The 15,810-nt window shown below is 42.1% G+C and overlaps 1 protein-coding gene across 4 annotated transcripts in view; it reads left to right on the top strand.

Moving 5' to 3' along the window:
• malt1 (MALT1 paracaspase) overlaps positions 1-15,810 on the top strand; it is a 76,542-nt gene that overhangs the window by 50,059 nt on the left and 10,673 nt on the right. For 3 of the 4 annotated variants that reach the window (XM_004910400.4, XM_004910399.4, XM_004910398.4), the window contains exons 7-12: positions 2,563-2,607; positions 6,063-6,089; positions 6,705-6,728; positions 9,029-9,232; positions 11,937-12,114; positions 12,984-13,058. In XM_004910400.4, the coding sequence (XP_004910457.1) occupies positions 2,563-2,607; positions 6,063-6,089; positions 6,705-6,728; positions 9,029-9,232; positions 11,937-12,114; positions 12,984-13,058 (553 nt within the window). The remainder of the gene's footprint in view (positions 1-2,562; positions 2,608-6,062; positions 6,090-6,704; positions 6,729-9,028; positions 9,233-11,936; positions 12,115-12,983; positions 13,059-15,810) is intronic. The other variant, XM_002936666.5, reaches the window with a different exon arrangement.

The following is a 15,810-nucleotide window of genomic DNA, read 5'->3' as shown; positions in this document are numbered from 1 at the left end:
ATCAAGTACAGGTACTGTTTTATTATTACAGAGAAAAGGGAATCATTTAACCATTAAATAAACCCAATAGGGCTGTTCTGCCCCCAATAAGGGGTAATTATATCTTAGTTGGGATCAAGTACAGGTACTGTTTTATTATTACAGAGAAAAGGGAATCATTTAACCATTAAATAAACCCAATAGGGCTGTTCTGCCCCCAATAAGGGGTAATTATATCTTAGTTGGGATCAAGTACAGGTACTGTTTTATTATTACAGAGAAAAGGGAATCATTTAACCATTAAATAAACCCAATAGGGCTGTTCTGCCCCCCAATAAGGGGTAATTATATCTTAGTTGGGATCAAGTACAGGTACTGTTTTATTATTACAGAGAAAAGGGAATCATTTAACCATTAAATAAACCCAATAGGGCTGTTCTGCCCCCCAATAAGGGGTAATTATATCTTAGTTGGGATCAAGTACAGGTACTGTTTTATTATTACAGAAAAAAGGGAATCATTTAACCATTAAATAAACCCAATAGGGCTGTTCTGCCCCAATAAGGGGTAATTATATCTTAGTTGGGATCAAGTACAGGTACTGTTTTATTATTACAGAGAAAAGGGAATCATTTAACCATGAAATAAACCCAATAGGGCTGTTCTGCCCCAATAAGGGGTAATTATATCTTAGTTGGGATCAAGTACAGGTACTGTTTTATTATTACAGAGAAAAGGGAATCATTTAACCATTAAATAAACCCAATAGGGCTGTTCTGCCCCCAATAAGGGGTAATTATATCTTAGTTGGGATCAAGTACAGGTACTGTTTTATTATTACAGAGAAAAGGGAATCATTTAACCATTAAATAAACCCAATAGGGCTGTTCTGCCCCCAATAAGGGGTAATTATATCTTAGTTGGGATCAAGTACAGGTACTGTGTTATTATTATAGAGAAAAAGAAAATATTTTTTAAAAATTTTGAATTATTTGCTTATAATGGAGTCTGTGGGAGATAGCCTTTCCGTAATTTGGAGCTTGCTGGATAACAGCTTTCTGCATAATGGATCCTGTATCTGTAATAATTAACACTAAATGACAGTACCACTTACCTGCTGTATAATCTGCGGTACCGGCTGCACAATTTCCAAGTAATCTGCACACACTTTACTTTAAAACCCTTATGCAAATGTCATGCGAGGCAGATGCCCCGTTGTTGCCCTATCGCAGCTGCTGACAAAATGCTTTTTTTGAGCCGTAAACACTCAAGTTTGAATTTTCAGGCCAAAGTAGGCGATTCCAAGGAAAGACTATGGAAGGCAGCACAGGCAGTTCTATGCATTTCTACTCTCACAGGCCACTGAGGGGGTCGCCCGTGCAGTTTGGGAACCACTGCCTTATTGTGTGTGTGAAAGGTTACTTCTCTGCATATTTGCATTTATATTTTATAACTTGGAGCTGCCATAATGCTTACCTACATAAGGGCATTCTCCATATACCACCATTGCAACCCTATGGGGCACATTTACTAATCCACGAACGCTTGAAAAGCTTCCGAATGCGTTTTTTTCGTAATGATCTGTATTTTGCGACTTTTTCGCGAATTGTCGCGAATTTTTCGAGCGCTCAATACGAAAAAATTGTGACAATTCGCGAAAGTCGTAATGGCTATGCAAAAGTCGCGACAATTGACGAAAGTCGTAATGGCTATGCAAAAGTCGCGACAATTCACGAAAATCGTAATGGCTATGCAAAAGTGGCGACAATTCACGAAAGTCATAATGGATATGCAAAAGTAGCGACAATTCACGAAAGTCACAATGGCTATGAAAAAGTCGCGACAATTCACGAAAGTCATAATGGCTATGCAAAAGTCGCCCAATTCACGAAAGTCTTAATGGCTATGCAAAAGTCGCGCCAATTCACAAAAGTCGTAATGGCTATGCAAAAGTCGCGACAATTCACGAAAGTCACAATGGCTATGAAAAAGTCGCGACAATTCACGAAAGTCGTAATGGCTATGCAAAAGTCGCGACAATTCACGAAAGTCGTAATGGCTATGCAAAAGTAGCGACAATTCATGAAAGTCACAATGGCTATGAAAAAGTCGCGACAATTCACGAAAGTCGTAATGGCTATGCAAAAGTCGCGACACTTCACAAAAGTCATAATGGCTATGAAAAAGTCGTGACAATTCACGCAAGTCGTAACGGCTTCGAAAAAGTTGCGACGGTGACGAAAAAATCGCAAAAAATACGAAAAAGTCGCAAAATGTTTGTTTCCAATCCAATTTTTTCCCATTCGGGATTCGGATTCGTGGATTAGTAAATCAGCCCCTAGGTGGCCATTATAATGTATGTAGAATGCCAAAGATGAGAAAGAAATATGGAACCTAGTTATATGTATAACTGCAAACACACAGAGAGGAGCCTTTCTACGCGCAATAAGCCATAGCCTCAATATATACTGTGTAGTTAAAGGAAAAATAAGTGGACTTAAAAATAGGGTCTGTTTTTCCAATTTTAGCAGAAAAAGAAATAGGTGAATATTTTTATTTGTTGTTTTTCTCTTAAAATGAAAGGAACTAAGAAGCTCTGGACAAATACAGCAGTGGAGTGCACAGAAGGTAGCGTGCCGTTCATCAACACAAGACTTTGCTTGCTTCGGTTTGGGGGCTCTCAAAAATTACCTTGATGCATGTTCTGCAACTGTTGGGGTTTAACACTTTCATTTCACAGCATGAACACTTCAATCAGCATTGTGATTCAGGACAAATTCTAAAGGGGTAGTTTGCCTTTAAATGAACTGTTAGTAGCAACTATCTGGTTGCTAGGGTCTTATTTACCCGAGACAGGCATTGGTTTGAATGAGAGGGGGGCATATGGACAGGAGAGTGTCCAAATAGGAAGATAAGTAATACAAATTAACAGTAAAATTGTAGCCTCACAGAGATATAGATTTATGTCTTCCAGGGTCAGTGACCCCCATTTAGAAGTAGGAACAAGTTAGAAGAGGAAGGCAAATAATTCAAAAACTATAAAAAATAAAACAAGACCAATAAGACCAATAGAAAAGTTGCTAAGAAATGACTATTCTGTAAGATACTAAAAGTATCACCCATTTAAGGAAGAACTGAATGTATATATTAACCTTGTGGCCCCTCTCCCTTAATTTTCCAAAATGTCCCACTCCCCCGTATCTAAGCTCTTAGCTGGGTTTATGGCAACCATATCTTGCCTCATCACTTCCTGTCCCTCGCTTCCTGCATGATTATCACTACCATAGATAAGGAGAGGGAAGTGGTTAAAGTAAAGCATTAATCCCCAGCCAGTGACTCAGGGGCAACATGTTGCTTCCCAACCCCTTGGGTGTTGCTCTCAGTGCCCCCAAACCAGGGAGTTATTTTTGAATTCCTGACTTGGGGGCAAGTTTTGGTTGAATAAAAACAAGATTTCCTACCAAATAAAGCCCCTGTAAGCTGATAGGGTGCATAGAGGCACCTAATAGCCAATCACAGCCCTTATTTATGTTTCTATAGTTAATGCCCCACAGATTACCTGTCGCCACCCAACCGCTGGTTTGGTTGGGGAGTCAGCTGGTGCTGCCTTGTAGGTTGTACCTGTGGGGACTTTGTCATCATAGGGGATAAGACTAGGGATGCACCCAATCCACTTTTTGGATTTGGACAAACCCCCGAATCCTTCATAAAGGAATAACTGAATCAGAATTCTAATTAGTTGGATTTTGGAAGGGTCAAATGGCCGAATCTGAATCCTGCCGAAAAAGGCAGAATCTTGGCCAAATACCGAACTGAATCCTGGATTCGGTGCATCCCTAGAAAAGACCCTTGGAACATAACAAGAGATATCCCTGGAGGCCACACTTGATTGGTTACTTGAAAGCTACTAATTACCTGGGGCACCAGGTTGCTGAGAGAGATCAAACATTGGGTACTGACTGGATCTTTGGGGAAAATCCATCCAGAACAGGGGGGAGAGGGTTTTCTTGTTATGCTTCTACAGTAGGTATGTTCTGGGCACTGAGCTGTGTGTTCAGATGTAAATGGGAGATAAACCCTACATGTAAATAGTAACCGCTTCCTTATAATCACCCCGAGGGCACCAATAATCATTCTGTAACTAAAAACATCAGTGATAAAAATAAAGGCAAAAACAAAACAGCCCATGAAGTTCCTTCTGTTTTCCTAAGTTTCACTTCTTTGTTCTTAAGTAACTGATTGTGCAATGTATGTCCTCGCAGGTTTAAGTTAACAAATCACTTTAATCTCTTCTCAAGTCTCTGTCTATTCCGGTATCTGTGGGTTCTGCATTAAATATACATTTTCTTTATAATCATGTATTCCCCAGTAATAGGGTTGGGGATGGTGTATGAGTATGTCATGTGCATCATTTTCACCAAAAATTATATCTTCTGGTTTTTCAACCATTGATATCATTCAATAAAGGAAAACTATACCCCCAGAATGAATACTTAACCAACAAATAGTTTATATCATGTTAAGTGGCCAATTAAAGAATCTCCCCAAACTGGAATATATATATCAGTAAATATTGCCCTTTTACAGCCTTTCCTTTGAGCCGCCATTTAGTGATGGGCTGTGTGTTCCCTCAGAGATCAGCTGACAGGAAGTGATGCAGCTCTAACTGTAACAGGAAGTAGTGTGGGAGTAAAAGGCAGAACTCTGCCCATTCATTGGCTGATGGGGCCTAGCATGTATGTGTGCCTTGGCTTGTTTGTGTGCACTGTGAATCCTATGATCCCAGGGGGCGGCACTTAGTACATAAAATGGCAGTTTTCTATTTAGGATTACCCAATGGCACATACTACTAAAGCATATTTTTATACAAATATTCAATAGCTTGGGGGTATAGTTTTCCTTCAATTAAAATATTTCTCTTCTCTTTCAGTGATAGCACTGGCCAACATGGCAGTGCAATGCTAAGTTATCTAATACTGATGTGTTATTTATATGCCTAAATGGGAGAAATTCAAGTATTTTTTGTAATCTTACATGTAAGGGGAATTACACACACAGCAATTCTGGGAATTATGCCCCGTACCTCACAGGTTAGTAATTGTCATTAGGATGAATGGGATGTGAGCGCTAGTGAAACTACTAAAAGCTTGGAATTGCTGTGGGTGCCATAAATGCATTTTTGCCCAGCCCAATTCCACAGCACTGTACTGAGATTATACATCATTTCCACCAGTCCCTGCCATAGCAGAGCTTACAGTCTAAGTCCCTATGACGGCCAAACACAGTAGGGTCAGTTATATTAGGTGCTTTGTATGTTTTTGGAGCATGGGAGTATACAGGAATGCCTGGTGGAAAACCACAAAGACATGGGGAGAACATAGCGCTTGGGGATGGCATAGACAGGCCAATAGGGTGAAGGCCAGTTAAGAGTGGTCTAGTTGGCAGCCAATATGAAATGTACTTCAGTAGACAAACCAACAAGTGCACCCTACACAAGCACAGTCATGTTAATGGTTATGTAGCTGTACAGCTGCAGGGGTCAAATACAGACACGGGCAAATAATGTAGTAATATTCTGTTGGAAGCATACCAGGGTATTTAACCATAACCAAGATAACAGCGCTTTAAGGTAGTACCATTAAGATCTAGGCAGTGCCAGTCATCCTAGGCAACCAAGCAGGCCACCTCACCCCCTGGCAGCCTTCCCCACACAGTAATGATGCAGAGGTGGCAGGAGAGGTATGTAGCCAGTGGGCAGTGGTGAGACGAGGGCCTGGGCTAAGGGTAGGCAGAGAGAAGGGATATGGGCCTAGCGGGCCACCATTTTTTCTCCACCATGTGCCTCTTCTGCCTACTTCTAGTTCTGGCCCTGGCTCTAGATGTACCAACCTTCACTGCTACAATCCTGGGCAAAACTAGTCCTATTATTTGTATTATGACTTCATCCATTGAGAATACCCCTTTTACTAAAACAAAATAGCTATGAAAAAATGATCAGTATTTACCCTTGAAATATCTCTTGTATGTCTCTTGAGATGGAACGACTGTGAGTAACTTTGCCATTGTCTCTTTGTTTCTTGTAGAGGAATTAAAAGTACTTACAATCTCTGGTGAGTTTATGAAAAGCTTCAATATCGCACAGACATATCTGGTTTGATATCTTACATTAGCAGTAATTCATTCAACATTTCATTTTAATATATATTTTGGTTGCTATGGGTTACTGCTCCTGGGCAAACTTAGTGCCTTTTATTACATAACCCCCTAAGTGCTGCTGGACCTTTGCAGTGCTGGTCCTGACTACATGTAACATTGATACAAGGTAGAGAGAGTCGGCTCTCCTCCAGCGAAGACTCCAGATTCTTTGTCTTTACCGAATCAGAGAACATGCAAGGTATTTTGGGAATTTGAGTCAAACTAATCGCTACCTCGTAATTTCATGGGTACATGTAGTCAGGACCAGCAGTGAAGGGAATAACACAGGGCAGAGAGATACTAGTTCAGTTGCAATTACACTTACAAAAAGCAGTAAAAATTTGTAAGTAATACATTTTGTAAAGTTTTATTTGCTTTCCATTTGCAAAAATGTTATATTTGGGTTTACAACTCCATTAAATGTAGAATGTGTTTTATGCAGGACTTTATAATGTTTTCCTCAGTTTAACAGTATTTTTTCATGCTTTTGCGTATTTGCCGTTAAGAATTGTTTCATTTGGCTTTTGCAGAAACAGGAAATGAAGACCTTTTCGGTAAGTACTCGATAACAGAAATATGGTACGTACATATCTCATTTGAGCAGCTGTCACTAGAACGTGGTGGTACTACAGATGTATAGTGCACTATATCTGTATTGTGGTTCTCCAATACTATGTAATGCTGCAATGTCATTGGTCAGATAGTTAGCCAGGGCTTTACCCATCATTGTTTGGATACCCAGCAAGGCAATGGAAGCGTATACCAAAGCTCAGCACCCCTGAAAGCCCCTTGGTATATGCAGTGCCCCCTTGTGCATGTATTTAGGTGACTGGCAGCGAAGGGGAATTAGTAAAATACAACAGACTCCGTGACTGTCTGGGCCACCCTCTGCCCTGGCCAGTAGTGATGTGCGTACCGGCCCGACACCCGAGGGACCTGTGGCTCAGGGGGGTTTGGGCCGACACACACATAAGTTCCTTGGGTCTCAAGTGGGTTTGGGACGAGCTTTTCCTGCCGCCCTTCCCACCCACGACCTAACTGTGCCCCACTTCCACCTACATGAGCGCCTATTTATATACGCCTGCCTTGCCCCCCTCCGTGACGTCAGAGATGGGCAGGTCGGGCGCGGGTATATAAATAGCCACAGAGCAGCGGACCGGGTCGGGCATGAGTTTTGAGAGGGTGGGTTATGGTTGAATTTTTGTGTACCTGCACATCACTACCGGCCAGCCCCCCCTTTCCCCAGTCACAGGGTCTGCTATATGCTAGTTACACCACTGGGTATATGCTTTGCAACAGTGAACTGCTGAGTAGTTTTTCCACTTGTTTATATGGGTAAGCCTGTGGTTTTGGGGTAAACTGATGGCAGATTGATGGTTTAAAGACCTGAAAACCGATTGCTCAAATAGCTTGTCAGACTGTTATCAGCAAGGGATGCTTGCACGACAGAATAGTTTCCTACTTCTTCTCACATGAGAGGATGGCCCAAAAAAGCTCTGGTTCCTTTCATGAGAAACGGTAACATAAAATAATCTGGCATGGTGGGCCCAAGGTACCCAAGCCCTTGCACTCAGGGTCAAACGCATAAAGAACAAAGCATGCACAAAGTGACACAGTGTCATCTCTATATAGTGAAAGATTAAAAAAATAAGGGTAAATAACAATGCAACATTAAAAATACATTAAAAAAACACTAAGCTTCCTAAGAAATGAGGAAAGTCCCCAAAAGTTTATTGAATAATAAGGAAAAGAATAAGGGAAAGCAGAACTATTAAAGAGGGGGAGGAGGAAATACGTTGCTTTCCTGTGTGCAAGAGCCATATATCAGTAGAGATCAGGAGATTAAAGCAACACCAGTGAATATTTAGCACTGAGATGGGGAGTATGGGAAGCCGCCTGCGTGTGGGGCTCTCATGTCTGGGACTCCTGTACGTTTTACTGTCATAGTGAGCTCCGACGATACACTTTCCCTTTGTTTCTGATAGGCCCCTGACAGGAGGCACATCAGGAAAGGTAACCCTGGGGATGGCAGTTTGTGCCCAAATGCACCTTGGGTGTGGGAAGGGCTGTCACACAATAATGCCATTGCTGAAATCAGGGACTGCAGAAGTACTGTTGCCCCATTGACTTATATTAAAGGGGAACTCTGTCTTCTGAACCAAAATTTGTTGAAGAGCCTTACACAACACAGAAACCCCTAGTACGCCTGTCACTGTAATCTGTTCCTTCAAAAAGCAGGAATAAATACCATTTTTATATGCTGAAATCCAGCTGCAAAACTGTTCTTCTCTTTCTGCATCATTTGATATCCTGGCAGGGGAGGAGGGACTAAAACACTGATGTTACAAATTGTAACAACTTCTCCACAGCTTACAGACAGCATGCAGGAACTACATAACCCACAATGCATTGCACTGGGATGTTCCTTTCCTTATTGACATCACGTGTGCAGCAGGGAATTGTGGGATTGGGAGGAGGCAGGCTGAAGGCAGGCTGAGGACAGGCGACTACTGTTACATTTTATTTGAGTCACAAAGTAGCCAGCCAGATCAGCAGGGGAACAGGGGGCGGGGCTTAGGGAACTGTTCCAAATCATATTATTACATTAACAATCATGAAAAGGCTGGGGCAGCAGCCCCGGTGGGCCCTGCACCCCCCAGTCTGACCCTGGCATTTTCTATGCCAGCAGTGGAAATGCCAAATCCAACAGTAGCCTAAAGCCCACAAATAAATCTCTGTATCTCACACGTCAGACTCATGCAGTACCAATGCATATATATGGGTTTTATTTGTTAAGAGGTTAAATTGCTGTAGGTGCACGAGGAGCACCCTTCTAATAACAGTCCTTTTGCAGCGGTGGACAAAGTGGCGCTGCTGATCGGAAACATGTCGTACAAACATCACCCTCAGCTGAAAGCCCCCATGGTGGATGTTTATGAACTGACGAACCTGCTGAGGCAACTGGACTTTAAGGTGGTGTCGCTGCTGGATCTGACGGAGCTGGAAATGAAGAGCGCGGTGAATGAGTTCTTACTTCTACTGGATAAAGGCGTGTATGGTAGGTACCCAGCGCCGGCGTGTTAGTTATCCGTTTACATGCCAGTGCCTCATATTGTTACCCACCCTTTACTTCCTGTGGTTTGGGGTTTTACAGTGTGTCATAGTATCTGTATCCCTCTCATGTTAAGTACAGCCGCAGGCATTTACTGGCAGCTCACTGGCTGGCAGTAGGTACAAGCAATGCCACTCACTTTATAGATCTTAATATTGGATCTCCATGGCAACTACTGATACCAAAAATATCATCATTTAAGCTTTTCTGTGTGCAGTTTGGATCCCCAAGTCAGACTGTGCAATGGCAGGTTAGTTCCTTGCAAAATGATTCTGTTATTCCAGGTTCTGGTAGCTCTCTGCCCCAAGCACTGGAACGGGAATGGGGTGCCAAGCAGGAATGAGGTGCCAAGGGCAGAGTGCCTATGCCCAGTGGCGTTTAACTCTCTAAGTTGCGCACCTGAATGACGGCCAAGTTGGGAACAGGTAGGCATGGCTGTCCTCAGGGAAAAAAGGGGGTACTGTAGTACAGGGCCCAGTGAAACCTTTGTCCGAATGGGGACAGGGTTGTGTTGTGATAGTTACGCAAATTGTGTAAGTTACCTATAAAGCTACATCTAAACATACGCAATTTACGCAACTTCTGAAAAAACTGCCTAAAAACTTAGGTAACTTGTGTACCAAGCAAAAGTGCAGAGAAACTTTGCAGGGACAAGCTCCACTGACCCCCAATAAATTAAAAAACTTAAGGTAAATTCCACTGCCCCCAATGAACTGACTGACTTATTAGCACATTAATTATTAATTGTAACTATTTATATGAACTGCTTATTATAGAGTAACATCAGCTGTTTATATTGGGAGCTATATACTGAATTATATCAGTGTCTCCTACATGGACTTTCCAGCAGGGGAATGACTGGTTATTATAGAGTAACATCAGCTGTTTGTATTGGGAGCTATATACTGAATTATATCAGTGTCTCCTACATGGACTTTCCAGCAGGGGAATGACTGGTTATTATAGAGTAACATCAGCTGTTTATATTGGGAGCTATATACTGAATTATATCAGTGTCTCCTACATGGACTTTCCAGCAGGGGAATGACTGGTTATTATAGAGTAACATCAGCTGTTTATATTGGGAGCTATACACGGAATTATATGAGCGCCTCCTACATGGACTTTCCAGCAGGGGAATGACTGGTTATTATAGAGTCACATCAGCTGTTTATTTTGGGAGCTATATACTGAATTATATCAGTGTCTCCTACATGGACTTTCCAGCAGGGGAATGGCTGGTTATTATAGAGTAACATCAGCTGTTTATATTGGGAGCTATACATGGAATTATATGAGCGCCTCCTACATGGACTTTCCAGCAGGGGAATGGCTGGTTATTATAGAGTCACATCAGCTGTTTATATTGGGAGCTATATACTGAATTATATCAGTGTCTCCTACATGGACTTTCCAGCAGGGGAATGGCTGGTTATTATAGAGTAACATCAGCTGTTTATATTGGAAGCTATATACTGAATTATATATGAATTAGTTTTACTATTTTTTATAAACTACTACTGACTAGTTATTGGGCCCCACAGCAAAATCATTAGGCTACTAAAATTTAACTTATGTAACTTCCTTAATAAGCAATAACAGCACCGAGCAGGGCAGGAAGAAGTTAGGGCAAACTCAACTGACCCCCAATCAACTGATAATTAGCACATTAATTAATGGAACTCCATATATGAACTGTTGTTTATATCGGACACAAAAGTGGTGTGGGCAAAATTTTGGTACTGTGCATTTGTGTTCATGTTGGAGGGGCCCCTTATAAGTAACTTGTAGGGGGCTCCAGTGTTTCTGATGGCTGCCCTGAAGTGCTGCTTATGAATACAGTGCTGCAAAATGCAGGCAGTGCTGTATTCATGGGGGGACATAGATCTCTGTGCTCAGCTTTGTGGCAGTTTTTAAGGTGCACGGCAGGACACAATGTGAAAAAACACGGCTGATCGCTCCTTTTTTGCACTTTGTACCCTGCCCTGCATGCTACATTGCTTTTCCCTGGTAGGGAAAGGGTTAAAACAGTTGTTGGTAGGGACATATCTTGACTCTTACACTTACACTCTGGGCTTATACACATTCAGTGGGGAAACTCTTCCCAGCAGCCACAAAGTTACCCCTCTGGCTACAGGGACTTCAGAACAACATGCAGAGATCTCCCTCTTACAAAGCATTCCTTAAAGGTGAAGGTTGAAAGGTATGCAGGCAGGTTTGTCCTGTGCTTTGTTGCCTGTGGGGATAAAATAAAGGCATTTTATGTGCTATTATACCAAATTGTAACATGTAAAATGTTTTCAAATGTTTCTGATTTTGTTTGTTTAACTCAAAGAAATTGCATCTTTTTTAATTAGTTATTGTCTTATGGATAAGTAAACAATTAAAAAGTCAATGTTAAATTGTTTAGGGCACTTTTCTCAGAATTTTTGCAATTTGTTTTTCAGTTTCAGCGCTACTTGATGTTTTCTTAACTGCCAATATAATGAACTTTGTAACAACAGCACCACCTGCTGGTCAGTTCATGTAACTGTACAATCAAAGATATTTACCTTTACAGAGAAGTGTCACATAGTCCTGATATCCATAGAGTGGCAGGGCCATCGGGTGAAATGTGAGCTTTAATTTCCTAACTACTCTTTTGTTATAGGGCTGTTATATTACGCCGGCCACGGGTATGAAAACTACGGCAACAGCTTTATGGTACCCATAGATGCCCCCAAACCCTACCGACACACCAACTGTCTCTGTGTCCAGAAAATCTTAAAACTGATGCAGGAGAAAGAAACCGGACTTAATGTTTTCCTTTTGGATATGTGTAGGAAACGGTAAGGACTGGCACGGCATTGGATTTCTGTATATATGTGGGATCCCCGACCTTTTTAACCTGTGAGCCACATTCAACTATAAAAAGAGTTGGGGAGCAACACAAGCATAAAAATGTTCCTGGGGCTCTGATTGGCAATTTGGTAGCCCCTATATGGACTGGCAGCCTATAGAAGGCTCTGCTTGGCAGTACATCTGGTTTTATGCAACCAAAACTTGCCCAATAGTCAGGAATTCAAAATTATGCTTTAAAGGCCACTGGGAGCAATATCCAAGGGGTTGGTGAGCAACATGTTGCCCCCGAGCCACTGGTTGGGGATCACTGTGTTAGACACTTGGGAACTTGATTTGATCTATTACCTGTACATTGTAATGAGACCAGGGGCTCTGGGCACATCAGCGGGAAAGGGGAGAGTGGGTACCGGCATCAGTTTGCTGGGCAGTGGTATCAAAGTACAATGGACCCCACAATAAAATCTTTTTAGCATTCCCACACCCAAGGAAGATGACCCCTGTCACATCCGTATGTGTAATTGAGGCGGGGGAGGCATGTAGGCGTAACTCTTCCTACCCCCTACTCACGCAGAGGCGCAAGGTACACAGTAGCAGGGTGTGCAGCCCGAAGCCCTTCCCTTACCGACTACTCTAAGTCACTGCTTTTCGCATTTGATTAGCATTTGATTTTTCATTTGGTGCAGGGGTCCCTTGTCAGACTAATACAGGGTCATTCATGATTATAGGGGGCGCAAGTGCAACACCTGCCAGTGCTTTACCCATTCCTTGTCCTTCTTTATAAAAATAAAAACCCCTTTTTTATCAAATTATAATGTTAAGCAGTTCTGAATTCTAAATGACATTTCCTTCATTACAGGAATCAGTATGACGACACCATTTTGATACTAGAGAGCCTGAAGGTGACAGCGAACATAGTGTTCGGATATGCCACGTAAGTTGGATTAGTTAACATGCTGCAGATACTTTTCTTGAATGACTGGAATGTTTTGTGATTTGTAAGGCTTACAGCTACCAGGGAACTCTCTGTTCAGGCTTCGTAACTTAAGTGTCTCTGTTGTAGCTGTCAGTCATTTCAGGGCAATTAGCAGGCCGGACCAACACATCTGGCTCAAGTGCCCTCCTATTACTTTTTTTACAAATCAAAATTTTTGAAGGTGGAGTATGCAAGAAGAGGGAGCCCCATGGCAATTCAGTGGACTCAAACTTTGGGTTCCTACTGATATTACTGGAAGATAATTTAACATTGTGGGATGAAATACATGGCATACACTGATTTTGGCACTGCAGAATCTAGCCCTAGAAGCTATAGGTTTTGTGGGGACCGTGGACATCTCTCAGACTTGGGTCAGTGAGGGATAGAGGATGAGAGCCCTGGATCAGACCTGCAGGCTGCAGCGCATGTAAGCACATATATACCTGGAAGCGGGCTGTAGGTTGAATGGTAGGCAGCTTTGGAATAGGTCCTATTTGATTGGGGAATGCAGGGTCAGTATTACCAGCAACCCCATTGCCCTGCCCTTGTTAATATGCGTGTCTGAGCTATGGAGAAAAAAGTGAGGTAATGGTGCAGTTTCAGGACCTTTTTCCCCACTATCCATGGCCAGAACTAGGGGTAGGCAGAAGATACACTGGGCCTATTCTGTCTGCCCAACCCTATTACAGATCCTGGGTGAGGGAAAAGGGAGCGTGGCCTGGAGGATGGGATGCTATGGGGATGCAAACGGGATGCTGGAGGTTTAGGCAGACCAGAACGAGGAGAGAGCACCAGCAATTTTTGCTCACATAGCTGCTGAGCGAGGGGAGCAGGGGTGGGTTTGGTGGACATCAACTGAGAGCGGCTTTCCTTGGTCTTGTCTAGCCCGGCACTGCCCCTGTACATCACTTCTGCTGTCTCTTCACATTTAATTCAAAAGATCTTCTCTGGAATAGGATCACAGAGCAAGATCTTAGTTGTTCAGATAAGATGAACACAAAAGTTACATTGTAGATGATGTGTAGGCCTCCCTGCTAACATTAGAACTGTATACATAAAGAGAAATGTATTTTTAAATGAATTTATGGGGTGGTTCAGCTTTAGGTTAACTTTCAGTATGTTATAGAGTAGCCTGTTCTTAGCACCTTTTCAATTGGTCTTCATTGTTTATTTGTTATACATTTTAAATAATTTGCCTTCTTCTTCTAACACTTCCCAGCTGTCAAATCAAGGATCACTGACCCCGGCAGCCATAAAACTATTGCTCTGTGAAGCCACATTTTTAAATGTTATTGTTACTTTTCATTTTTTTTTATTGTCTTTCTGTTTAGGGCCTCCTCTATAAGTATTCCAGTCTGTCTTTCAAACTACTGCTTGGTTGCTTGGTTAAATTGGACCCTAGCAACCAGAAAGCTCCTGAAATTCCAAACTGGAAAACTACATAGTTCAAAAACCTCATACAAAATGAAGACCAATTGCAAATTGTCTCAAAATATAATTTTCTACAGTGTCGGACTGGGATGCCAGGGGCCCACCAGAAAACTTTAAACGATGGGCCCACTCTCCAAACTATTTTTCATCCACTTTTCACTCAACCTCAATATTTTCCTAGTTTTTTTTATCTTTACTTGCCATAATCTATTCTTCTTTATATTTGGTCAATTTGTTCCCATAGAGAAATAGAAATGACCATGAATTAGGCCAGATGGTTAGAGGCAGAAGGGCCCACTGACACCTGGGCCCACCGGGAGTTTTCCTGGTATCCCTGTGGGCCAGTGCGACACTGACTCTCTACATCAGGGATCCCCAACCTTTTTAACCCTTGAGCAACATTTAAATATAAAAAAAGTTGGGGATCAACACAAGCATTAAAAAAGTTCCTGGGGGTGACCACAAAAGGCTGTAAGTGGTTATTTTGTAGCCCCTATGTGGATTGGCAGACTACAGTAGATTCTGTTTGGTAGTACCCACGGTCTTTATGCCTCCAAAACTTGCCTCCAAGTCAGGAATTCAAGAATAAAGACTTGCTTTGAGGCCCCTGAGAGCAACATCCAAGGGGTTGGTGAGCAACATGTTGCCCCAGAGCCACTGGTTGGGGATCCCTGCTCTACATCATACTAAGGGGCACATTTACTAACCCACGAACGGGTCGAAATGAGTCCGATTGCGATTTTTTCGTATTTTTTGCGATTTTTTCGGCGTCTTTACGAATTTTTCGTTACCAATACGATTTTTGCATAAAACGCGAGTTTTTCGTAGCCATTACGAAAGTTGCGTAAAATCTGGCGATTTTTCGTAGCGTTAAAACTTGCGCAAAAAGTTGCGCTTTTTTCGTAGCGTTAAAACTTACGCGAAACTTTGCACCTTTTAAGTTTTAACGCTACGAAAAAGGCGCAACTTTTCGCGTAAGTTTTAACGCTACGAAAAAATCGGGCGATTTTACGCAACTTTCGTCGAAAAAATCGCAAAAAATACGAAAAAGTCGCAAAATGTTCGTTTTCAAGTCGGAACTTTTCCAATTCGGGTCGGATTCGTGGGTTAGTAAATCAGCCCCTTAATGTTTTGATAGAGGTGAACAACCCATTTATGAATTATTAGTATTGTTTCCTTTTTTGGCAAAATGTTCACCGTCCCTGTCTCTCCCAAACTCTTTCAAGCTGGGCACATCTGTTTCTTACTTTGAGGAAGATCACAAGCTTGTGGCTGCCAT

Source organism: Xenopus tropicalis, chromosome 1, assembly GCF_000004195.4.
Source record: "Xenopus tropicalis strain Nigerian chromosome 1, UCB_Xtro_10.0, whole genome shotgun sequence".
In the NCBI taxonomy this organism is placed as follows: Eukaryota; Metazoa; Chordata; class Amphibia; order Anura; family Pipidae; genus Xenopus; species Xenopus tropicalis.
Note: the sequence above shows the minus strand (reverse complement) of the source record. Positions and strands in the feature narration are given on the sequence as shown.